The 27,617-nt window shown below is 38.9% G+C and overlaps 1 protein-coding gene across 1 annotated transcript in view; it reads left to right on the top strand.

The window, feature by feature from the left end:
* arap2 (ArfGAP with RhoGAP domain, ankyrin repeat and PH domain 2) overlaps nt 1-27,617 on the top strand; it is a 260,125-nt gene that overhangs the window by 101,172 nt on the left and 131,336 nt on the right. Inside the window, exon 10 of the mRNA XM_031831383.1 lies at nt 19,341-19,447. Within this exon, the coding sequence (XP_031687243.1) occupies nt 19,341-19,447 (107 nt within the window). The remainder of the gene's footprint in view (nt 1-19,340; nt 19,448-27,617) is intronic.

The raw sequence follows: 27,617 nt of genomic DNA, 5'->3' as shown, positions 1-27,617 counted from the left end.
CACTTTCAATCTTTCTCTCTTCTTCAATACAGTGGATAAAAAGGGGTATGCCAGGTGTTACTCTCTGCCTGAAAGAGATCAATTATGCCAACAAAGGGTCTCATGCTCTGCTGGCACATTGTAGAACAGATGTCCACAGGCAGAACGTGTACAATGTAATAATGTGCAGTGTAGCCCAAAGATTTTTGTTTTAGTTGTGTTGAACTTGACAGTAACGTGTGTGTGTGTGTGTGTCTCTCTCTCTGTGTGTGTGTGTGTGTGTGTGTGTGTGTGTGTGTGTGTGTGTGTGTGTGTGTGTGTGTGTGTGTGTGTGTGTGTGTGTGTGTGTGTGTGTGTGTGTGTGTGTGTGTGTGTGTGTGTGTGTGTGTGTGTGTGTGTGTGTATGTGTGAGGGGGGTATATTACAATTTTTCTACTCAGTGAATGTTATTTTTACACCCATGTAGCCTGTGCACTTGATGGATGTCTACTGTAGTGGCCACTCTAATAGAGCAACAATACAATGCCTGTTTGTTTCATTCTATTTCTACTAAAACATTTTTCCCCCAAGTTAAATATTTAGATGTGTGTGTGGTCACAAGCGTTCTATTATAAAGGCTGTCATGGTAACTGCAATATTACTGTATTGTTTTTTCTCAAGACTTGAGTTTCATTTGCAGTAAAGTCTAGGCAACAAATAACATTGAAATGCTTAAAAACATATATATTTTTTTGCTATGAGTTCGGTTCACATTAACCACTTTTTATTTTGCACCCAGAGACTGATCATGTAGATCATACTCTTTGTTGTTGAATTAGTTAAAACTGGCATTTCCCCCTAGCAGGGATTTATTTGACATGTTTCAGTGCAAAAAAAGAAAAGTGTCATCTTTTTGGGCCCTCAGCAGTATGCATCCCTGTATTGTGTATAAACAGGTGAGGGGAAAAAAATCTATGTAATTTATTTTGAATTCAGACTAACATATCAAAATGTGGAATAAGTCGAGGGGTATGAATACTTTCTGAAGGCTCTGTATATAAGGGAGAGGGTGTGAGTGGAAGAAGGAAAGGAAAGGGGAGAAGGTGAGATGGACAGATGTGTTGTGTTAGTAAACCATCATGTTGTATTAGTAAACCATCATGTTGTATTAGTAAACCATCATGATGTATTAGTGAACCATCATGATGTATTAGTAAACCATCATGTTGTATTAGTAAACCATCATGTTGTATTAGTAAACCATCATGTTGTATTAGTAAACCATCATGTTGTATTAGTACACCATTATGATGTATTAGTAAACCATCATGTTGTATTAGTAAACCATCATGTTGTATTAGTAAACCATCATGTTGTATTTGAAACCATCATGTTGAATTAGTAAACCATCATGTTGTATTAGTAAACCATCATGTTGTATTAGTAAACCATCATGTTGTATTAGTAAACCATCATGTTGTATTAGTAAACCATCATGTTGTATTAGTAAAGCATCATGTTGTATTAGTAAACCATCATGTTGTATTAGTAAACTGTTATGTTGTATTAGTGAACCATCATGTTGTATTAGTAAACCATCATGTTGTATTAGTAAACCATCATGTTGTATTAGTAAACCATCATGTTGTATTAGTAAAGCATCATGTTGTATTAGTAAACCATCATGTTGTATTAGTAAACTATCATGATGTATTAGTGAACCATTATGTTGTATTAGTAAACCATCATGTTGTATTAGTAAACCATCATGTTGTATTAGTAAACCATCATGTTGTATTAGTGAACCATCATGATGTATTAGTAAACCATCATGTTGTATTAGTAAACCATCATGTTGTATTAGTAAACCATCATGTTGTATTAGTAAACCATCATGTTGTATTAGTACACCATTATGATGTTTTAGTAAACCATCATGTTGTATTAGTAAACCATCATGTTGTATTAGTAAACCATCATGTTGTATTTGAAACCATCATGTGAATTAGTAAACCATCATGTTGTATTAGTAAACCATCATGTTGTATTAGTAAACCATCATGTTGTATTAGTAAAGCATCATGTTGTATTAGTAAACCATCATGTTGTATTTGAAACCATCATGTTGTATTAGTAAACTGTTATGTTGTATTAGTGAACCATCATGTTGTATTAGTAAACCATCATGTTGTATTAGTAAACCATCATGTTGTATTAGTAAACCATCATGTTGTATTAGTAAACCATCATATTGTATTAGTAAAGCATCATGTTGTATTAGTAAAGCATCATGTTGTATTAGTAAACCATCATGTTGTATTAGTAAACCATCATGTTGTATTAGTAAACCATCATGTTGTATTAGTAAACTGTTATGTTGTATTAGTGAACCATCATGTTGTATTAGTAAACCATCATGTTGTATTAGTAAACCATCATGTTGTATTAGTAAACCATCATGTTGTATTAGTAAACCATCATGTTGTATTAGTAAACCATCATGTTGAATTAGTAAACCATCATGTTGTATTAGTAAACCATCATGTTGTATTAGTAAACCATCATGTTGTATTAGTAAACCATCATGTTGTATTAGTAAACCATCATGTTGTATTAGTAAAGCATCATGTTGTATTAGTAAACCATCATGTTGTATTTGAAACCATCATGTTGTATTAGTAAACCATCATGATGTATTAGTAAACCATCATGTTGTATTAGTAAACTATCATGTTGTATTAGTAAACCATCATGTTGTATTAGTAAACCGTAATGTTGTATTAGTGAACCATCATGTTGTATTAGTAAACCATCATGTTGTATTAGTAAACCATCATGTTGTATTAGTAAAGCATCATGTTGTATTAGTAAACCATCATGTTGTATTAGTAAACCATCATGATGTATTAGTGAACCATTATGTTGTATTAGTAAACCATCATGTTGTATTAGTAAACCATCATGTTGTATTAGTAAACCATCATGTTGTATTAGTGAACCATCATGATGTATTAGTAAACCATCATGTTGTATTAGTAAACCATCATGTTGTATTAGTAAACCATCATGTTGTATTAGTACACCATTATGATGTTTTAGTAAACCATCATGTTGTATTAGTAAACCATCATGTTGTATTAGTAAACCATCATGTTGTATTAGTAAAGCATCATGTTGTATTAGTAAAGCATCATGTTGTATTAGTAACCATCATGTTGTATTAGTAAACCATCATGTTGTATTAGTAAACCATCATGTTGTATTAGTAAACCATCATGTTGTATTAGTAAACCATCATGTTGTATTAGTAAACCATCATGTTGTATTAGTAACCATTCATACACATCATGTTGTATTAGTAAACCATCATGTTGTATTAGTAAACCATCATGTTGTATTAGTACACCATCATGTTGTATTAGTACACCATCATGTTGTATTAGTAAACCATCATGTTGTATTAGTAAACCATCATATTGTATTAGTAAAGCATCATGTTGTATTAGTAAACCATCATGTTGTATTAGTAAAGCATCATGTTGTATTAGTAAACCATCATGTTGTATTTGAAACCATCATGTTGTATTAGTAAACCATCATGATGTATTAGTAAACCATCATGTTGTATTAGTAAACTATCATGTTGTATTAGTAAACCATCATGTTGTATTAGTAAACCGTAATGTTGTATTAGTGAACCATCATGTTGTATTAGTAAACCATCATGTTGTATTAGTAAACCATCATGTTGTATTAGTAAAGCATCATGTTGTATTAGTAAACCATCATGTTGTATTAGTAAACCATCATGATGTATTAGTGAACCATTATGTTGTATTAGTAAACCATCATGTTGTATTAGTAAACCATCATGTTGTATTAGTAAACCATCATGTTGTATTAGTGAACCATCATGATGTATTAGTAAACCATCATGTTGTATTAGTAAACCATCATGTTGTATTAGTAAACCATCATGTTGTATTAGTACACCATTATGATGTTTTAGTAAACCATCATGTTGTATTAGTAAACCATCATGTTGTATTAGTAAACCATCATGTTGTATTAGTAAAGCATCATGTTGTATTAGTAAACCATCATGTTGTATTTGAAACCATCATGTTGTATTAGTAAACCATCATGATGTATTAGTAAACCATCATGTTGTATTAGTAAACTATCATGTTGTATTAGTAAACCATCATGTTGTATTAGTAAACCGTAATGTTGTATTAGTGAACCATCATGTTGTATTAGTAAACCATCATGTTGTATTAGTAAACCATCATGTTGTATTAGTAAACTGTTATGTTGTATTAGTGAACCATCATGTTGTATTAGTAAACCATCATGTTGTATTACTAAACCATCATGTTGTATTAGTAAAGCATCATGTTGTATTAGTAAACCATCATGTTGTATTAGTAAACCATCATGATGTATTAGTGAACCATTATGTTGTATTAGTAAACAATCATGTTGTATTAGTAAACCATCATGTTGTATTAGTAAACCATCATGTTGTATTAGTGAACCATCATGATGTATTAGTAAACCATCATGTTGTATTAGTAAACCATCATGTTGTATTAGTAAACCATCATGTTGTATTAGTACACCATTATGATGTTTTAGTAAACCATCATGTTGTATTAGTAAACCATCATGTTGTATTAGTAAACCATCATGTTGTTTTTGAAACCATCATGTTGAATTAGTAAACCATCATGTTGTATTAGTAAACCATCATGTTGTATTAGTAAACCATCATGTTGTATTAGTAAACCATCATGTTGTATTAGTAAAGCATCATGTTGTATTAGTAAACCATCATGTTGTATTTGAAACCATCATGTTGTATTAGTAAACCATCATGATGTATTAGTAAACCATCATGTTGTATTAGTAAACTATCATGTTGTATTAGTAAACCATCATGTTGTATTAGTAAACTGTTATGTTGTATTAGTGAACCATCATGTTGTATTAGTAAACTATCATGTTGTATTAGTAAACCATCATGTTGTATTAGTAAACTGTTATGTTGTATTAGTGAACCATCATGTTGTATTAGTAAACCATCATGTTGTATTAGTAAACCATCATGTTGTATTAGTAAACTGTTATGTTGTATTAGTGAACCATCATGTTGTATTAGTAAACCATCATGTTGTATTAGTAAACCATCATGTTGTATTAGTAAAGCATCATGTTGTATTAGTAAACCATCATGTTGTATTAGTAAACCATCATGTTGTATTAGTAAACCATCATGTTGTATTAGTAAACCATCATGTTGTATTAGTAAACCATCATGTTGTATTAGTAAACCATCATGTTGTATTAGTAAACCATCATGTTGTATTAGTACACCATCATGTTGTATTAGTACACCATCATGTTGTATTAGTAAACCATCATGTTGTATTAGTAAACCATCATGTTGTATTAGTAAACCATCATGTTGTATTAGTAAACCATCATGTTGTATTTGAAACCATCATGTTGAATTAGTAAACCATCATGTTGTATTAGTAAACCATCATGTTGTATTAGTAAACCATCATGTTGTATTAGTAAACCATCATGTTGTATTAGTAAACCATCATGTTGTATTAGTAAAGCATCATGTTGTATTAGTAAACCATCATGTTGTATTTGAAACCATCATGTTGTATTAGTAAACCATCATGATGTATTAGTAAACCATCATGTTGTATTAGTAAACTATCATGTTGTATTAGTAAACCATCATGTTGTATTAGTAAACCATTATGTTGTATTAGTGAACCATCATGTTGTATTAGTAAACCATCATGTTGTATTAGTAAACCATCATGTTGTATTAGTAAACTGTTATGTTGTATTAGTGAACCATCACGTTGTATTAGTAAACCATCATGTTGTATTAGTAAACCATCATGTTGTATTAGTAAAGCATCATGTTGTATTAGTAAACCATCATGTTGTATTAGTAAACCATCATGATGTATTAGTGAACCATTATGTTGTATTAGTAAACCATCATGTTGTATTAGTAAACCATCATGTTGTATTAGTAAACCATCATGTTGTATTAGTGAACCATCATGATGTATTAGTAAACCATCATGTTGTATTAGTAAACCATCATGTTGTATTAGTAAACCATCATGTTGTATTAGTAAACCATCATGTTGTATTAGTACACCATTATGATGTTTTAGTAAACCATCATGTTGTATTAGTAAACCATCATGTTGTATTAGTAAACCATCATGTTGTTTTTGAAACCATCATGTTGAATTAGTAAACCATCATGTTGTATTAGTAAACCATCATGTTGTATTAGTAAACCATCATGTTGTATTAGTAAAGCATCATGTTGTATTAGTAAACCATCATGTTGTATTTGAAACCATCATGTTGTATTAGTAAACCATCATGATGTATTAGTAAACCATCATGTTGTATTAGTAAACTATCATGTTGTATTAGTAAACCATCATGTTGTATTAGTAAACTGTTATGTTGTATTAGTGAACCATCATGTTGTATTAGTAAACCATCATGTTGTATTAGTAAACCATCATGTTGTATTAGTAAACTGTTATGTTGTATTAGTGAACCATCATGTTGTATTAGTAAACCATCATGTTGTATTAGTAAACCATCATGTTGTATTAGTAAACTGTTATGTTGTATTAGTGAACCATCATGTTGTATTAGTAAACCATCATGTTGTATTAGTAAACCATCATGTTGTATTAGTAAAGCATCATGTTGTATTAGTAAACCATCATGTTGTATTAGTAAACCATCATGTTGTATTAGTAAAGCATCATGTTGTATTAGTAAACCATCATGTTGTATTAGTAAACCATCATGTTGTATTAGTAAACCATCATGTTGTATTAGTAAACCATCATGTTGTATTAGTAAACCATCATGTTGTATTAGTAAACCATCATGTTGTATTAGTACACCATCATGTTGTATTAGTACACCATCATGTTGTATTAGTAAACCATCATGTTGTATTAGTAAACCATCATGTTGTATTAGTAAACCATCATGTTGTATTAGTAAACCATCATGTTGTATTTGAAACCATCATGTTGAATTAGTAAACCATCATGTTGTATTAGTAAACCATCATGTTGTATTAGTAAACCATCATGTTGTATTAGTAAACCATCATGTTGTATTAGTAAACCATCATGTTGTATTAGTAAAGCATCATGTTGTATTAGTAAACCATCATGTTGTATTTGAAACCATCATGTTGTATTAGTAAACCATCATGATGTATTAGTAAACCATCATGTTGTATTAGTAAACTATCATGTTGTATTAGTAAACCATCATGTTGTATTAGTAAACCATTATGTTGTATTAGTGAACCATCATGTTGTATTAGTAAACCATCATGTTGTATTAGTAAACCATCATGTTGTATTAGTAAACTGTTATGTTGTATTAGTGAACCATCACGTTGTATTAGTAAACCATCATGTTGTATTAGTAAACCATCATGTTGTATTAGTAAAGCATCATGTTGTATTAGTAAACCATCATGTTGTATTAGTAAACCATCATGATGTATTAGTGAACCATTATGTTGTATTAGTAAACCATCATGTTGTATTAGTAAACCATCATGTTGTATTAGTAAACCATCATGTTGTATTAGTGAACCATCATGATGTATTAGTAAACCATCATGTTGTATTAGTAAACCATCATGTTGTATTAGTAAACCATCATGTTGTATTAGTAAACCATCATGTTGTATTAGTACACCATTATGATGTTTTAGTAAACCATCATGTTGTATTAGTAAACCATCATGTTGTATTAGTAAACCATCATGTTGTTTTTGAAACCATCATGTTGAATTAGTAAACCATCATGTTGTATTAGTAAACCATCATGTTGTATTAGTAAACCATCATGTTGTATTAGTAAAGCATCATGTTGTATTAGTAAACCATCATGTTGTATTTGAAACCATCATGTTGTATTAGTAAACCATCATGATGTATTAGTAAACCATCATGTTGTATTAGTAAACTATCATGTTGTATTAGTAAACCATCATGTTGTATTAGTAAACTGTTATGTTGTATTAGTGAACCATCATGTTGTATTAGTAAACCATCATGTTGTATTAGTAAACCATCATGTTGTATTAGTAAACTGTTATGTTGTATTAGTGAACCATCATGTTGTATTAGTAAACCATCATGTTGTATTAGTAAACCATCATGTTTTATTAGTAAACTGTTATGTTGTATTAGTGAACCATCATGTTGTATTAGTAAACCATCATGTTGTATTAGTAAACCATCATGTTGTATTAGTAAAGCATCATGTTGTATTAGTAAACCATCATGTTGTATTAGTAAACCATCATGTTGTATTAGTAAAGCATCATGTTGTATTAGTAAACCATCATGTTGTATTAGTAAACCATCATGTTGTATTAGTAAACCATCATGTTGTATTAGTAAACCATCATGTTGTATTAGTAAACCATCATGTTGTATTAGTAAACCATCATGTTGTATTAGTACACCATCATGTTGTATTAGTACACCATCATGTTGTATTAGTAAACCATCATGTTGTATTAGTAAACCATCATAATGTATTAGTAAAGCATCATGTTGTATTAGTAAAGCATCATGTTGTATTAGTAAACCATCATGTTGTATTAGTAAACCATCAATTTGTATTAGTAAAGCATCATGTTGTATTAGTAAACCATCATGTTGTATTAGTAAACCATCATGTTGTATTAGTACATCATCATGTTGTATTAGTAAACCATCATGTTGTATTTGAAACCATCATGTTGTATTAGTGAACCATCATGATGTATTAGTAAACCATCATGTTGTATTAGTAAACCATCATGTTGTATTTGAAACCATCATGTTGTATTAGTAAACCATCATGTTGTATTAGTAAACCATCATGTTGTATTAGTGAACCATCATGTTGTATTAGTAAACCATCATGATGTATTAGTAAACCATCATGATGTATTAGTAATTGCACTGCCCAGTGCTCTCTCTAACCTTAACCCTCTCTCTGCATCATCATTGCACCGCCCGGTGATCTCTCTAACCCTAATCCTCTCTCTGAATCATCATTGCACCGCCCTGTGCTCTCTCTAACCTTAACCCTCTCTCTGCATCATCTCTGCACCGCCCAGTGCTCTCTCTAACCTTAACCCTCTCTCTGCATCATCCCTGCACCGCCCAGTGCTCTCTCTAACCTTAACCCTCTCTCTGAATCATCATTGCACCGCCCAGTGCTCTCTCTAACCCTACTCCTCTCTCTGAATCATCATTGTAACGCCCAGTGCCCTCTCTAACCTTAACCCTCTCTCTGCATCATCATTGTACTGCCCGGTGATCTCTCTAACCCTAACCCTACTCCTCTCTCTGAATCATCATTGCACCGCCCGGTGCTCTCTCTTACCCTTTCTCTGCATCATAATTGCTCCACCTGGTGATCTCTCTAACCCTCTCTCTGCATCATCATTGCACCGCCCGGTGATCTCGCTAACCCTAACCCTCTCTCTGAATCATCATTGCACCGCCCAGTGCTCTCTCTAACCCTACTCCTCTATCTGTATCATCATTGCACCGTCCGGTGAAGTCTCTAACCCTAACCCTAACTCTTCTCCTCTCTCTGCATCATCATGGCACCGTCCGGTGCAGTCTGTAACCCTAACTCTTCTCCTCTCTCTGCATCATCATGGCACCGTCCGGTGCAGTCTCTAACCCTAACCCTAACTCTTCTCCTCTCTCTGCATCATCATGGCACCGCCCGGTACAGTCTCTAACCCTAACCCTAACTCTTCTCCTCTCTCTGCATCATCATGGCACCGCCCGGTGCAGTCTCTAACCCTAACCCTAACTCTTCTCCTCTCTGCATCATCATGGCACCGTCCGGTGCAGTCTCTAATCATCATGGCACCGCCCGGTGCAGTCTCTAACCCTAACCCTAACTCTTCTCCTCTCTCTGCATCATCATGGCACCGTCCGGTGCAGTCTCTAACCCTAACTCTTCTCCTCTCTCTGCATCATCATGGCACCGTCCGGTGCAGTCTCTAACCCTAACTCTTCTCCTCTCTCTGCATCATCATGGCACCGTCCGGTGCAGTCTCTAACCCTAACCCTAAGTCTTCTCCTCTCTGCATCATCATGGCACTGTCCGGTGCAGTCTCTAACCCTAACCCTAACTCTTCTCCTCTCTCTGCATCATCATGGCACCGTCCGGTGCAGTCTCTAACCCTAACCCTAACTATTCTCCTCTCTCTGCATCATCATGGCACCGCCCGGTGCAGTCTCTAACCCTAACCCTAACTCTTCTCCTCTCTATGCATCATCATGGCACCGTCCGGTGCAGTCTCTAACCCTAACCCTAACTCTTCTCCTCTCTCTGCATCATCATGGCACCGTCCGGTGCAGTCTCTAACCCTAACCCTAACTCTTCTCCTCTCTCTGCATCATCATGGCACCGTCCGGTGCAGTCTCTAACCCTAACCCTAACTCTTCTCCTCTCTGCATCATCATGGCACCGTCCGGTGCAGTCTCTAACCCTAACCCTAACTCTTCTCCTCTCTCTGCATCATCATGGCACCGCCCGGTGCAGTCTCTAACCCTAACCCTAACTCTTCTCCTCTCTCTGCATCATCATGGCACCGCCCGGTGCAGTCTCTAACCCTAACCCTAACTCTTCTCCTCTCTCTGCATCATCATGGCACCGCCCGGTGCAGTCTCTAACCCTAACCCTAACTCTTCTCCTCTCTATGCATCATCATGGCACCGTCCGGTGCAGTCTCTAACCCTAACCCTAACTCTTCTCCTCTCTCTGCATCATCATGGCACCGTCCGGTGCAGTCTCTAACCCTAACCCTAGCTCTTCTCCTCTCTCTGCATCATCATGGCACCGTCCGGTGCAGTCTCTAACCCTAACCCTAACTCTTCTCCTCTCTGCATCATCATGGCACCGTCCGGTGCAGTCTCTAACCCTAACCCTAACTCTTCTCCTCTCTCTGCATCATCATGGCACCGCCCGGTGCAGTCTCTAACCCTAACCCTAACTATTCTCCTCTCTATGCATCATCATGGCACCGTCCGGTGCAGTCTCTAACCCTAACCCTAACTCTTCTCCTCTCTATGCATCATCATGGCACCGTCCGGTGCAGTCTCTAACCCTAACCCTAACTCTTCTCCTCTCTGCATCATCATTGCCCCGCGGCTCTCAGGTATTGTAATTGGGGGAGCCATTTTTATCTCTAATGCCAGAATGTTCCTTCACCTCCCTCCACCCCTTCTTCCACCCCTCCCTCCATCCCTGGTGATTTAATTGGACAGGGCAGGAGGCCACAGCACATACTGGCAAGGTAACTAGCAGCCAGGCCGGATCCTAACAGCCATATCTGTAATTGGCTGTTGAGAGGGATGAGGGCCATTAGATGGGCGACACACACCGACACACACACACACACAATGACACAGACACGTACAGTATAGGCACGCAGAAACAATCACATACAGCTACGAAGACACATTTACTGTACACACACACACACACACACACACACATATATAAACACATTTACTTCGTATAGAGCTGTCCTCGTTTGCAACTCTGTAAATTATCCATGAGGGCAATTGACCACTATCCAGATGAAGTTGCCCAAGTACTTTGTAGCAGAGTTCAATGTAGCACTACAATGGGGAAGAGGGAGATAGAGAGAGAGAGAGAGATGCTGCATTCACAGCTCAATGCACACTGTCGTAAATGGAAAGTAGAACCTTGGAGTAAAGGCACCCTTCCATCACCCGTCATCCAATCAGATCACTCAGATTATTTAAGAACTGTGTTGTTGCGATAGTGGCTTTTGTTTCTCTCTCACTTCTTCCTTCTTTCTTCTTCATTCTGCCATGTCTCAATACTCCCTCTCTCAATTCAATTCAATGTAAGGGAAATGTACGGTGACATAGCCAAATCAAGTTAAATAGATAATAAACAAAAGTGAAATAAACAATCAAAATTAACAGTAAACATTACACTTACAAAAGTTCCTAAAGAAATGTCATATTATGTGTATATATACAGTGTTGTGATGTTGTGAAAATAGTTCAAGTACGAAAGGGAAAATAAATAAGCATAAATATGGGTTGTATTTACAATGGTGTTTGTTCTTCACTGGTTGACCTTTTCTTGTGGCAACAGGTCACAAATGTTACTGTGTGGTATTTCACCCAATAAATATGTGAGTCGATCAAAATTGGATTTTTTGATTTTTATTTGTGGGTCTGTGTAATCTGAAGGAAATATGTGTCTCTAATATGGTCATTCATTGGGCAGGAGGTTGGGAAGTGCAGCTCAGTTTCCACCTCATGTTGTGGGCAGTGTGCACATAGTCTGTCTTCTCTTGAGAGCCATGTCTGCCTTTCTCAATAGCAAGGCTATGCTCACTGAGTCTGGACATAGTCAAAGCTTTCCTGAAGTTTGGGTCAGTCACAGTGATCAGATATTCTGCCACTGTATACTCTCTGTTTAGGGCCAAATAGCATTCTAGTTTGCTCAGTTTTTTTGTTAATTACTTGACACATTGGAAATAATTATTGTTTTATTTTCTCATGATGTGGTTGGGTCTAATTGTGTTGCTATCCTGAGGCCCTGTGGGGTGTGTTTGTGAACAGAGCTCCAGGACCAGCTTGCTTAGGGGACTCTTCTCCAGGTTCATCTCTCTGCAGGTGATGGTTTTGTTATGCAAAGTTTGGGAATCACTTCCTTTTAGGTGGTTGTAGAACTTAACGTCTCTTTAGAGGTTTTTGATAATTAGCGGGTATCAGCCTAATTCTGCTCTGCATGCATTATTGGGTGTTTTACATTGTACACTGAGGATATTTTTCAATTTATCAATTTGGTGTTTGTCCCATTTAGTGAATTATTGGTTGGTGAGCAGACCCCAGACCTCACAAACATAAAGGGGAATGGGCTCTATGACTGATTCAAGTATTTTTAGCCAGATCCTAATTGGTATGTCAAATGTTATGTTCCTTTTGATGGCATAGAAGGCCCTCCTAGCCTTGACTCTCAGCTTGTTCACAGATTTGTGGAAGTTACCTGTGTTTAGGCCAAGGTATGTATAGTTGTTTGTGTGCTCTAGGGCAACGTTGTCTAGATGGAATTTGTATTTGTGGTCCTGGCCACTGGACCTTTTTTGGAACGCCATTATTTTGGTCTTACTGAGATTTACTGTCAGGGCCCAGGTCTGGCAGAATATGTGCAGAAGATCTAGGTGCTGCTGTAGGCCCTCCTTGGTTGGTGACAGAAGCATCAGATCATCAGCAAACAGTAGACATTTGACTTCAGATTCTAGTAGGGTGAGGCCCTGTGCTGCAGACTTTTCAAGTGCCCTCTCCAATTCATTGATATATATGTTGAAGAGGGTGGGGCTTAAGCTGCATCCCTGTTGGAATAAATGTGTATGTTTTTTGCCACACGCTTGTTGTTTGTGTACATGGGTTTTGCAATGTCGTATGTTTTTCCCCCAACACCACTTTCCCAACACCACTATTGCTTTTTTGAAATCAACAAAGCATGATAAGACTTTGCCTTTCTTTTGGTTTGTTTGGTTGTTTGCAGGGTGAATAGGTGGTCTGTCATACAATAATTTGATAAAAAGCTAATTTCACATTTGCTCAGTACATTGTTTTCACTGAGGAAATGTACGAGTCTGCTGTTAACTTCTTGACGCACCGTTAGCGGGATTATTTTCATCAACACCCGCTGAATTGCAGCGCGCCAAATTCAAATTAAACTACTAAAAATATTTAATTTTCATGAAATCACAAGTGCAATATAGCAAAACACAGCTTAGCTTGTTGTTAATCCACCTGGCGTGTCAGATTTCAATACAGCGTTTCGCGTAACAAGCGTTTATGTAAGAACATCTTTCTCAGTAGACTAAACATTACAAACACCTAGCAGCCAAGTAGATTGGTCACGAAAGTCAGAAAAGCAATAGATGAAATCGCTTACCTTTAATGATGTTTGCACTCACGGGACTCCCAGTTACACAATAAATGTCCCTTTTGTTCCACAAATATAATTTTTATATCCAATATACCTCCATTTGTTTGGCGCGTTATGTTCAGAAATCCACAGGCTCGAGCGGTCACGACATCGCATACGACAATTCCAAATAGTATCCGTAAAGTTCGTAGAAACATGTCAAACGTTTTTTATAATCAATCCTCAGGTTGTTTTTACAATATATAACCGATAACATATCAATAGGAGAGAGAGAGACAATGGCTGCCCCACACTGTTGCGCAAGCAAAACTCTGCGAACACCCAGCTATCCACTGACGCGATATTATCTTTCTCGCTCATTTTTCAAAATAAAAGCCTGAAACTATGTCTGAAGACTGTTCACAACATGTGGAAGCCATAGGAAAAGGAATCTGGTTGATATCCCTTTAAATGGAGGCAAGGCATCCAATGGAACAGAGAGCTTTAAGGAAAAACAGCACTTCCTTGTTGGATTTTCCTCAAGTTTTCGCCTGCAATATCAGTTATGTTATACTCACAGACAGTATTTTGACAGTTTTGGAAACTTTAGAGTGTTTTCTAACCTATTCTGACAATTATATGCATATTCTAGTTTCTGGGCCTGAGAAATAGGCTGTATCAAATGGGTACGTTTTTTAGCCAAAAACGAAAATCCTGCCCCCTACACTCAAGAAGTTAATGATAATGTAGAGGATTTTCCCAAGGTTGCTGTTGACACATATCCCACGGTAGTTTTTGGGGTCAAATTGCTCTCCACTTTTGTGGATTGGGGTGAGTAGTCCATGGTTCCAAATATTGGGGAAGATGCCAGAGCTGAGGATGATGTTAAAGAGTTTTAGTATAGCCAATTGGAATATGTTGTCTGTATATTTAATAATTTCATTCAGGATACCATCAACACCACAGGCCTTTCTGGGTTGAATGGTTTTTATTTTGTAGTTAGTAGTTCATTGTAGTTCATTCAAGGTAATTGGTGAATCCAGTGGGTTCTGGTCGTCTTTAATAGTTGATTCTAAGATTTGTATTTGATCATTAATATGTTTTTGCTGTTTGTTCTTTGTTATAGAGCCAACAATATTGAAGAAGTGGTTTACCCATATATCTCTGTTTTGGATAGATAATTCTTCATGTTGTTGTTTGTTTTGTGTTTTCCAATTTTCCCAGAAGGGGTTAGAGTCTATGGATTCTTCAATTACATTGAGCGGATTTCTGACGTGCTGTTCCTTCTTTTTCCGTAGTGTATTTCTGTATTGTTTTAGTGATTCACCACAGTGAAGACATAGACTCAGGTTTGTCTTGTCTCTATGTTTTTGATTGGACTTGTTTCTCAATTTCTTTCTTGGATTTTTGCATTCTTCATCAAACCATTTGTCATTGTTGATAATTTTCTTTGGTTTTCTATTTGAGATTTTTTTATTTCATAGGGAGGGTGAGAGGTCAAATATACTGTTTAGATTTTCTACTGCCAAGTTTGCACCTTCACTATTACAGTTCAACATTTTGTCCAGGAAGTTGTCTAAAAGGGATTGAATTTTTTGTTGCCTAATTGTTTTTTGGTACATTTACAAACTACATTTTTTCCATCTATAGCATTTCTTAATATTAGTTCATTTGGCTTTGATGCCTCATGATTGAGTATTGCTCTGTTCAAGTAGACTGTAATTATGCTGTGGTCTGATAGGGGGCTGACTCTGACAGATTCTGGGTTGATGTCAGTGATAAAGTAGTCTCTCTCTCTTGCTTTCTCTCTCTCTCTGTCTCTGTCTCCCTTTCCATCCTCTTGCTCTCTCTTTCTCTCACGGTCTCTCTGTGTGTCTCACTCTCTCTCTATATATATTTATATTTATATATATATATCTCCTCATGTCTCACAACTGTCTAATTACGCAGCATTATTCAGAGAGGCCCTTCTCCCTCTCTCGTTTCTCATTCGGGAAAAGTGCCTAATCAACAAAGATGGTGTCAATTAATTTCCCCTCTTTGTTTGCGGTAATGAGAGTAAACTGTGTCTGTGGTGATGAACTGTTCTTATGATAACAGGCCAGGTTGACATAGTTTTATGTTTGGTGCCACTGCAGCGGTTTTCAATTCACTGTTATGATGTATTGGGGAGGGGCATTTTTATTCTCTCTCTCTCTGTCTTCCTGTCTCATCTTTCTCTGTTCCTCCCTCTTCCTCCCTCTTCGCTCTCTGTCTTCCTCCCTCTTCCTCCCTTTTCGCTCTCTCTCTTCCTCCCTCTTCCTCCCTCTTCGCTCTCTGTCTTCCTCCCTCTTCCTCCCTATTCACTCTCTCTCTTCCTCCCTCTTCCTCCCTCTTCGCTCTCTGTCTTCCTCCCTCTTCCTCTCTCTTCTCTCTCTGTCTTTCTCTCTCTTCTATCTCTGTCTTCCTTCCTCTTCTCTCTCTCCTGTCTCTCTCTCCTGTCTATCTTCCTACTTTCCTCTCTCTCATTTTCTCATCTGTTCCTCTCCCTCTCTGTCTGGGGGCGATGAGAAAGCGTCTCCTCAGCCCTTTTGAGTGCAGGAGAAGGAGGAGACAGCCTGCGTTAGTTTAGCATCCCACTCTGCTACTACTGGCGGGCAGACAGACACACACACACAGACACACACAGACAAACATACACACACGCATACACACACACGCAGACACACACACAAGAGGAAAGGTGCATTTAAACAATGCGTGGACATCTTTCAGCCACCACTTCAGACTCTTCTTCTCACACATTTTACTATGTCATTCTCATGTATCTCTGTGCAAAGGCCTCTGGGAAATAGGTCATGTGCCCTGTACTCTGTTTGTTTATTAGACCGAATGACACTCGTAGGAGAGGCCAGATTTAGTTCTAATGAGATGAGATTCATATCCATTATGATGTTCTATTCTACCTGGAGAAAGGGCTGAGAGGAGGGGCTGAGAGGAGGGGCTGAGAGGAGGGACTGAGAGGAGGGGCTGAGAGGAGGGGCTGAGAGGAGGGGCTGAGAGGAGGGGCTGAGAGGAGGGACTGAGAGGAGGGGCTGAGAGGAGGGACTGAGAGGAGGGGCTGAGAGGAGGGGCTGAGAGGAGGGGCTGAGAGGAGGGGCTGAGAGGAGGGGCTGAGAGGTGGGGCTGAGAGGAGGGGCTGAGAGGAGGGGCTGAGAAGAGGGGCTGAGAGGAGGGGCTGAGAGGAGGGGCTGAGAAGAGGGGCTGAGAGGAGGGGCTGAGTGGAGGGACTGAGAGGAGGGTCCTTATCTAGGGTCCCTTGCGGCTATGGGCTTATTATAAAACAAGCTCCTCCTCCCGCAGGTACATTTATGCATCAATAGTCTATTTTAGGTCTTTATTAAATCCGTATGGAGGAAATTCAATGTTACAGTGAGATTTAATACCCCTTGTGTTGTCTTAAGGGTCAGAAATGACCCACCACTATGTTTAACAGCAGAGAAAAACCCCTAAAGGATGTTTTTTCAACTTGAAATTGGAATGCTTTTCCTAGAGTGACCTCCAACATTAGAAAAAGTGAAACATCGCCTTTGTTCATATTTCCATGAAAGCTGTACACCACCAGGGAACAAAGATTGTCTTAGGGTCATTTTTCACCCGGCTGTTATAATATAATTTACACACCACAAAGACTTTACACACACACACACACACACACACACACACACACACACACACACACACACACACACACACACACACACACACACACACACACACACACACACACACACACACACACACACAATGATACATTGAGATTATGTGTGCTACTGATTGAACTCAGCCAGCAGACAAGGGGGAGAGAGGTCTTCTCATCAAAGTTAGCCTTCACCCCCACCGCCACTCTAGTTTCTGACCTCCCAAAGAGGAACAAGAACAAAACGTCTGAGATCAGTGATCATGAGGACAGGATTTCAGCCATCATTCTGGACTACAACCACAACAAAGGAGGCGTGGACAACCTGGACAAGGAGATTGGAACTTACAGCTGCAGGAGGATGACTACCCACTGGCCACCGGTCATCTTTCAAAACATCATTGATGTGTCCTCGTACAATGCCTTCGTGATATGGGACAAGATCATCCCTACCTGGATGCCTGATAAGAGGAACAAGAGGAGGGTGTTCCTGGAGCAGCTGGGAAAGGCACTTGTAACCCCACACATTCAAAGAAGGGAGTTCCTCCCCCACACAGCAGCATCTGCAGCGGTTGTGAAAGCTGTTCAGGGGGGCTGAATCTTGTCCTGATCCACCTGAGGCTGCAGGTGGGGCAGGCAAGATGAGGAGATACCAATTCTGCCCCCCACAGAAGGATTGTATAAAACAAATACTATGTGCTGCAAAAATACATCTGCAAAGTCCAATGCACACACACTTGCATACTGTCCTACTTGTGCTAATTACAGTGGATTGATTTATGTTCTTTACATTTTTGTTTTGTATCTATTATCTTATTCTTATTTATTGTTGTTGTTTATACACCTTGTGTTTGGGGGCAATGGTTAAAGAAATGGGAGAAGACTAGTTTGTTGTAGTTGAATTCCTCATTGTACAGTATATAATAATATATCACTATGTCGACAAAAAAGTTCAAGATTGTTATTGTTTCCCTTCAATAAAATTAATTCAAAACTACTTTCTGCACATTTCTGCTACTGTCTTAGGCTACACAAGTGCTATATCTTGCAAAAAAAATATGTTTACACCTATGCAGTACCTTTAACAATAATAATAATAATAATAATAATAATAATAATAAGCTTCTACTTTAAAGAAAACAATTGTGACAAATGTGTTGTAATAAAAACGAGTGGTGTCCACTGATTTAAATGCAGTCTTTCTGCATTGTGAAAAGGGAAAACCCAGATATTCACAACGTTTGTGATTTCAAATTCAAATAAGCTGCTTTATTTTAGTGGTTTAGTGAAGGCGGGTCATTTTTGACCCTTAGGACAAGGGGAGTATACAGAATGTTAAGACTACACAAGGGTTCAATTCAAAGGCCGCGTTCCTGCGTTAGCAGAGACTGCGTTCACGGGAAGACGAGGCGGAAACTCGATGAAGCAAAATGTATTGACAGAGAATGAAGCACGGCAACATTTGGTTACCAGTTCATCACTGTGGTCAATACATGTATCTGTTGAATTACTTGTTTTGTGTCAGTGGGTGACTTCCATGTGAATGACCTATGACCACCCATCCTCTCTCTCTCTCTCTCTCTCCTCTGTTTCCCCATCATGCACTTGGCCTCCTAGTGTCATAGCCTGTCTTACTTTATGTTTGATCTGACATAGTGTATATGTTCTACAGGACTTCAGAGCTGGCCTGGGTATTTCCCTGATCGACCTGACTGCTACTAACGTTAAAGATACAGACAGGAGGCTCTTCCAAATCAACACTCCCTTCAGAAACTTCTGGTGAGTGTCTGTGTCTGTGAGAAATGATGTGTATGAGCAAGTGTTTGTTTGTGTGTGTGAATGGCTGTGTATGAAACCATATGTGTTGGTGTTTCATACCCACCTCTCAGTCCATTTCTCCTCTTGGTCTAAAATAGAAGATTACTATAAAAAAATGCCATTCAAACATAAGCATCTTATTCTATTTTACCTACAATAATCATATCTCCCAAAACAATCCAAACTCATATTCAAGGTCGAGGTTTTAAAGGTGATTTACTCATTATAGAAAGGCTTCCGTGGAATGTCATTGTTAGATAACACATCGAGAGGTAACAATGAATCCAACTGTGAAGTTGAATAAGTTACTTGTATTTCTACCGTAAGCTGTTCAAGAGAAACTTCTGTATAAAGGTTATGACTTGGAATGTTACCTTGGAATGTTAAGGTTAAGGAATACATTAAACTTACAATGCTGCTGTTTATCTCGATATGAAGTAATTTCTAGGTAACATAGGTACCTTACTGTGATTGTTTTCAATTACAATTGTCACAAATATACAAAATAGCTTCTTAGTAAAGAGCTATTTCTCAAGCGAGAATTTTGCTAGGATTGTCTGGGAGCGTTCTGAGTGGGGAAGAGAAAACTGGCAGAGTTTATTGGCAGAGAGGTTTGGAACTCTCTTTCTTATTGCTCTAATAACTAAAGCCTGGCTAGACAATCTGGACCCTCTCTTTCTAAAATTATCCGCCGAAATTGTTCCAACCCCTTTTACAAGCCTGTTCAACCTCTCTGTCTGAGATCCCCAAAGATCGGAAAGCTGCCGCGGTCATCCCCCTCTTCAAAGAGGAAGACACTCTAGACCCAAACTGCTACAGACCTATATCTATCCTACCCTGCCTTTCTAAGGTCTTTGAAAGCCAAGTCACCAACCATTTTGAATCCCACTTGTAATGGTTTTCTTCATCTGAAGGAGAGGCGGACCAAAGCGCAGCGTGGTGTTTATTCATATTCTTTAATTTATAAAGAAACTACACATGAGATAACTAACAAAAACAACAAATGTGAGAAAACCTAAAACAGTCCCATCTGGTGCAAACACAAAGACAGGAACAATCACCCACAAACACACAGTGAAACCCAGGCTACCTAAGTATGATTCTCAATCAGAGACAACTAATGACACCTGCCTCTGATTGAGAACCATACTAGGCCGAAACATAGAAATACCCAAATTATAGAAAAACAAACATAGACTGCCCACCCAACTCACGCCCTGACCATACTAACTAAATACAAAACACAGGAAATAAAGGTCAGAACGTGACACCACTGTACCTTCTCCGCTATGCAATCTGGTTTCAGAGGTGGTAATGGGTGAACCTCAGCCAAGCTCAAGGTCCTAAACGATATCATAACCATCATCGAGAAGAGACAATACTGTGCAGCTGTATTCATCGACCTGTCCAAGGCTTTCGACTCTGTCAATCATCACATTTTTATCGGCAGACTCAAATTAAGGTTTCTCAAATGATTGCCTCGCCTGGTTCACCAACTACTTCAAAGATAGAGTTCAGTGTGTCAAATCGGAGGGCCTGTTGTCCGGACCTCTGGCAGGCTCTATGGGGGTGCCACAGGATTCAATTCTCGGGCCGACTCTTTTCTCTGTATACATCATCAATGATGTCACTCTTGCTGCTGGTGATTCTCTGATCCACCTCTACGCAGACGACACCATTCTGTATACTTTGGACCCTTCTTTGGACACTGTGTTAACTAACCTCCAGATGAGCTTCAATGCCATACAACTCTCCTTCCGTGGCCTCCAACTGCTCTTCATGCAAGTTAAACTAAATGCATGCTGTTCAATCGATCACTGTCCGTACCTGCCTGCCCGTACAGCATCACTACTCTGGACGGTTCTGACTTAGAATATGTGGACAACTACAAATACCTAGGTGTCTGGTTAGACTGTAAACTCTCCTTCCAGACTCACATTAAGCATCTCCAATACAAAATTAAATATAGAAGTGGCTTCCTATTTCGCAACATAGCATCCTTCGCTCATGCTGCCAAACATACCCTCGTAAAACGGACTATCCTACCGATCCTTGACTTTGGCGATGTCATTTACAAAATAGCCTCCAACACTCTACTCAGCAAATTGGATGCAGTCTATCACAGTGCCATCCGTTTTGTCACCAAAGGCCCATATACTACCCACCACTGCGACCTGTATGTTCTCATTGGCTGACCCTGGATTCATACTCGTCGCCAAACCCACTGGCTCCAGGTCATCTATAAGTCTTTGCAAGGTAAAGCCCTGCCTTATCTCAGCTCACTGGTCACCATAGCAGCACCCACTCGTAGCACCCACTCCAGCAGGTATATCTCACTGGTCACCATAGCAGCACCCACTCGTAGCACCCACTCCAGCAGGTATATCTCACTGGTCACCATAGCAGCACCCACTCGTAGCACCCACTCCAGCAGGTATATCTCACTTGTCACCATAGCAGCACCCACTCGTAGCACCCACTCCAGCAGGTATATCTCACTGGTCACCATAGCAGCACCCACTCGTAGCACCCACTCCAGCAGGTATATCTCACTTGTCACCATAGCAGCACCCACTCGTAGCACCCACTCCAGCAGGTATATCTCACTTGTCACCCCCAAAGCCAACTCCTCCTTTGACTGCATTTCCTTCCAGTTCTCTGGAACAAATTGCAAAAATCACTGAAGCTGGAGACTCATATCTCCCTCACTAACTTTAAGTCAGAGCAGCTCACAGATCACTGCACCTGTACATAGCCCATCTGTTAACATCCCATCCATCTACCTCATCCCCATACTGCAATTTATTTCTATGTATTATTATTTTTGGCTCCTTTGCACCCCAGTATCTATACTTGCACATTCATCTTCTGCACTTCTATCACTCCTGGTTTCAATTGCTAAATTGTAATTATTTTGCCACTATGGCCTATTTATTTCCTTTCCTCCCTTATCTTACCTCGTTTGCACACACCGTACATATACTTTTTCTATTGTGTTATTGACTGTACTTTAGATTATTCCACGTGTAACTCTGTGTTGTTTTGTGTCGCACTGCTTTGCTTCATTCTTGGCCAGGTCACAGTTGTAAATGAGAACTAGTTCTCAACTGGCCTACCTGGTTAAATAAAGGTGTACTCAACTGGCCTACCTGGTTAAATAAAGGTGTTCTCAACTGGCCTACCTGGTTAAATAAAGGTGAAATAAAAAATAAAAGTAAAAAGTTACCAGGCAGGCCAAAACTCCATCCTGCAAAAATCAGGCAGAAATTCCAGGCATTCTTTTCAAACTGCTTTTTACACTAAAAGGGCATTATCATCATTTTCAAATATGTATAAAACACATGAAAATCATGTTTTATGACTGCACTGGGCCTTTAAATAAGGGAACATAGTGTCTTTATACTGAATATGAATAGATGCTGAATGTCATCAAGGACTGTACTTTACTGCCTCTACTGTAGACTATGTTAATGATGCAACAAAATGCCATGTGACTGTAAAACAACCACCTCAAAACACTTCTTCCCCTTCTATCTTAATGTCTACTCTTAGCAAACATTGCTTGCTTGCTTTAAAGTACAATTTTGCTAGTCTGGTGGTGATTGGTGAAGCAAAGCCAAAAACACCACAGGGTGATTCCCGCCGTTAAAAACAATGAAACCATTCACAGAGTGAGTCTTTGCAGCTTAAAGTGATTAAATGAGTTTGATCTAAATCCCAGGTAGGAGATGCTAGTAGGTTTGAAATTGATTTAGATCCATGATACCCCCTCAGGTGCCCATCACCTCATCAGGATGTTCCACGATTATTCTCACAGAGTCCTCTTTGAAGCACAAAATCACAATTATACCCATCTCTTTATAGGACTGAAACGAACACGGCCATTAAGGAGAGATAGATAAACAGATTGATCGGTCATATATATGCCAGGTGAAGAAACAACAAAATATTTAATGCAACAATCCAAAACAATTCTAGCAAACAGGCAGTGTTTTGTCTCGGCGGTTGGGCTTTAAATGGGCCATTAACAGACAAACAAGCAAGCGGCTCATCGATTATTGCCGTGTAGGTCCCGGGGTCGCTCAAAACGCTGCATCCGCCCCGTCCTCCATAGCGGCAGCCTGTACAAGGGATGCTGTTGCATCACAGCGCCAGGCGTGCACTGTCAATGTTAAAAAATAGATCAATAATTAGCGCTTGTCTTCCTGGAGCCCTGTTCTCTCCTCGTACACATGGCAGGGTGGTCATACAGCAATGAGACTGTGTGTGTGTGTGTGTCTGATGTTTTCCTGACCCCGTCACATTCCCCCTCGCAGTGTGTGTCTTTCCGAGCCTCACACACATTCACCGCTGGGGGAACGTGACCGGGGGAACGTGACCGGGGCCAGGAGAACATCACAACACAACCAAAAGGTCTTCAAAAGCAGCTACTCTTCCTTTAATCAACGGTTAGCTCCAGCGATAGCTTATTAGCATTAGGCTCAGGTCTCAGTCAACAGTGTATTAGCATTGGGCTCAGGTCTCAGTCAACAGTGTATTAGCATTGGGCTCAGGCCTCAGTCGACAGTGTATTAGCATTGGGCTCAGGCCTCAGTCGACAGTGTATTAACTTTAGGCTCAGGCTCAGTCAACAGTGTATTAGCTTTGGGCTCAGGGCTCAGTCAACAGTGTATATATAAAGTGTGTTCAACGTTTATTCATCATTACTCCCACATTTATAAACCATTTACTAATTATTTTTGTAGCTCCTTATCTAAAGTGAGCTCTATTTATGCTTTATAAAGACTTTATAAATGTGTTGAATGACCAGTGTAATTTCTCACAAAAAGATGGGCATGCCATTGGCAGACATTCCAGTTCTACCGAGTAAAATAATAAGCACACAACACGGGATGTTTAAGGAAGTACATATACACATCTAAATAACTAGCTTGCTAGCTAGTACACATCTAAATAACTAGCTTGCTAGCTAGTACACATCTAAATAGCTAGCTTGCTAGCTTGTACACATCTAAATAACTAGCTTGCTAGCTTGTACACATCTAAATAACTAGCTTGCTAGCTTGTACACATCAAAATAACTACCTTACTAGCTTGTACACATCAAAATAACTAGCTTGTTAGGTTGTACACATCTAAATAACTAGCTTGCTAGCTTATACACATCTGAATAACTAGCTTGCTAGCTTGAACACATCTAAATGACTAGCTTGCTAGCTTGAACACATCTAAATAACTAGCTTGCTAGCTAGTACACATCTAAATAACTAGCGTGCTAGCTTGTACACATCTAAATAACTAGCTTGCTAGCTAGTACACATCTAAATAACTAGCTTGCTAGCTAGTACACATCTAAATAACTAGCTTGCTAGCTAGTACACATCTAAATAGCTAGCTTGCTAGCTTGTACACATCTAAATAACTAGCTTGCTAGCTTGTACACATCAAAATAACTACCTTACTAGCTTGTACACATCAAAATAACTAGCTTGTTAGGTTGTACACATCTAAATAACTAGCTTGCTAGCTTATACACATCTGAATAACTAGCTTGCTAGCTTGAACACATCTAAATGACTAGCTTGCTAGCTTGAACACATCTAAATGACTAGCTTGCTAGCTTGAACACATCTAAATGACTAGCTTGCTAGCTTGTACACATCTAAATAACTAGCTTACCACCTTATACACATCTGAATAACTAGCTTACTAGCTTATACACATCTGAATAACTAGCTTACTAGCTTATACACATCTGAATAACTAGCTTACTTGCTTATACACATCTGAATAACTAGCTTACTAGCTTGTCTTTGTGTTGTCTGTAGCTGGTGATGTGTGGAAACACTTTTCTGCTTTTATGGATTTTGTTTTGTTGCTTTTTGTGCAATTGCTCTGTCTGTATCCGTGCTAAATGTTGCTTAGCTTTCTCTGTCTGCGTGATACATGTTGCTTGTCCTATGTTGCTCTGTCTGTCGGCATACTGCGTGTTGCTTGTCCTGTGTTGCTCTGTCTGTCGGCATACTGCGTGTTGCTTGTCCTGTGTTGCTCTGTCTGTCTGCATACTATGTGTTGCTTGTCCTGTGTTTCTCTGTCTGCATACTATGTGTTGCTTGTCCTGTGTTTCTCTGTCTGCATACTACGTGTTGCTTGTCCTGTGTTTCTCTGTCTGCATACTACGTGTTGCTTGTCCTGTGTTTATCTGTCTGCATACTACGTGCTGCTTGTCCTGTGTTTCTCTGTCTGTCTGCATACTATGTGTTGCTTGTCCTGTGTTGCTCTGTCTGTCTGCATACTACGTGTTGCTTTTCCTGTGTTTATCTGTCTGCATACTATGTGCTGCTTGTCCTGTGTTTCTCTGTCTGCATACTATGTGTTGCTTGTCCTGTGTTTCTCTGTCGGCATACTACGTGTTGCTTGTCATGTGTTGCTCTGTCTGTCTGCGTACTACGTGTTGCTTGTCCTGTGTTTCTCTGTCTGCATACTACGTGTTGCTTGTCCTGTGTTTCTCTGTCGGCATACTACGTGTTGATTGTCCTGTGTTGCTCTTTCTGTCTGCATACTATGTGTTGCTTGTCATGTGTTGCTCTGTCTGTCTGCATACTACGTGTTGCTTGTCCTATGTTGCTCTGTCTGCGTACTACATGTTGCTTGTCCTGTGTTTCTCTGTCTGCATACTATGTGTTGCTTGTCCTGTGTTTCTCTGTCTGCATACTACGTGTTGCTTGTCCTGTGTTTCTCTGTCGGCATACTACGTGTTGATTGTCCTGTGTTGCTCTTTCTGTCTGCATACTATGTGTTGCTTGTCATGTGTTGCTCTGTCTGTCTGCATACTACGTGTTGCTTGTCCTATGTTGCTCTATCTGCATACTATGTGTTGCTTGTCCTTGGTTGCTCTGAATGTGCTCACTGCTCATTGATTGTCTGTATTGTGATTGGAATGATTTTTAATAACCTGCCCAGGGACTGTGGTTGAAAATTAGCCAGCTGGCTAAAACCATCATTTTTACTGAAACGTTGATTAATGTGCACTGTCCCTGTAAAAATACAAATAAACTCAACCTCCAGTTTTACAGATGTGGGAGTAGTGATGTAATAAATCATAAACTATCAATACCTCACGAATGGTTTATAAATGCCTCATGAATGGCTTGTAAATGACTCATGAATGGTTTATAAATGCCTCATGAATGGCTTGTAAATGACTCATGAATGGTTTATAAATGCCTCATGAATGGCTTGTAAGTGACTCATGAATGGTTTATAAATGCCTCATGAATGGCTTGTAAATGTCTCATGAATGGCTTGTAAATGACTCATGAATGGCTTGTAAATGATTCATGAATGGTTTATAAATGCCTCATGAATGGCTTGTAAATGACTCATGAATGGTTTATAAATGCCTCATGAATGGCTTGTAAATGACTCATGAATGGTTTGTAAATGCCCCATGAATGGTTTATAAATGACTCATGAATGGTTTATAAATGACTCATGAATGGTTTATAAATGCCTTATGAATAGTTTGTTACGGTGTTACCGAACACTTCAGGTTTTTATTTGTAGAACATGTGTTGGTGCTGGATTGGTATATAATTTGCAGTGGTAAGGGCTAATGGAAGGGCACAGGTTGGCATATGCTAGCACTGGTCTCTGTGGACTATTCTTACAGCAATAGCAGAACACTGAGTTAGTAGTTCATTATCCATCTTCTTCTGTGGTCTTGGAGGCAGTAGTTCACTCTCCCACTTCTTCTGTGGTCTTTGAGGCAGTTGTTCAAGTCCTGATGGGAGCAGTCATCCCTTTGGAATTGTCCTCAGCAGAAAGCAGATAGGTTGATTGAGTTCAGATGCTCTCCTATCGATCCCAACTGCTGCTGCTGATGCTGCTCTGGGATATACTACCACCGACCCTCTGTGTCAACAGGAAAGAGAGGGATGGAGAGGGAGATGGGAGAGAGACAGAATGAGAGGTTACCATGGAAACCACCAGACTAACTTCATCTCAGCTTCTCTCCTCTTCTCTCCTCCCTCATCTCCTATCCTCCCTCCCTCTCTTCCTTCCTTCTTTCTAGCAGCAAGAAAAAAGAGAGAGAGAGAGAGAGAGATTCACCAGCTCTACTCGCAGCTGC

The sequence above is a fragment of the Oncorhynchus kisutch genome, linkage group LG9 (genome assembly GCF_002021735.2).
Source record: "Oncorhynchus kisutch isolate 150728-3 linkage group LG9, Okis_V2, whole genome shotgun sequence".
Classification (NCBI taxonomy): domain Eukaryota; kingdom Metazoa; phylum Chordata; class Actinopteri; order Salmoniformes; family Salmonidae; genus Oncorhynchus; species Oncorhynchus kisutch.
This window is presented reverse-complemented; position numbering and strand designations above follow the sequence as displayed.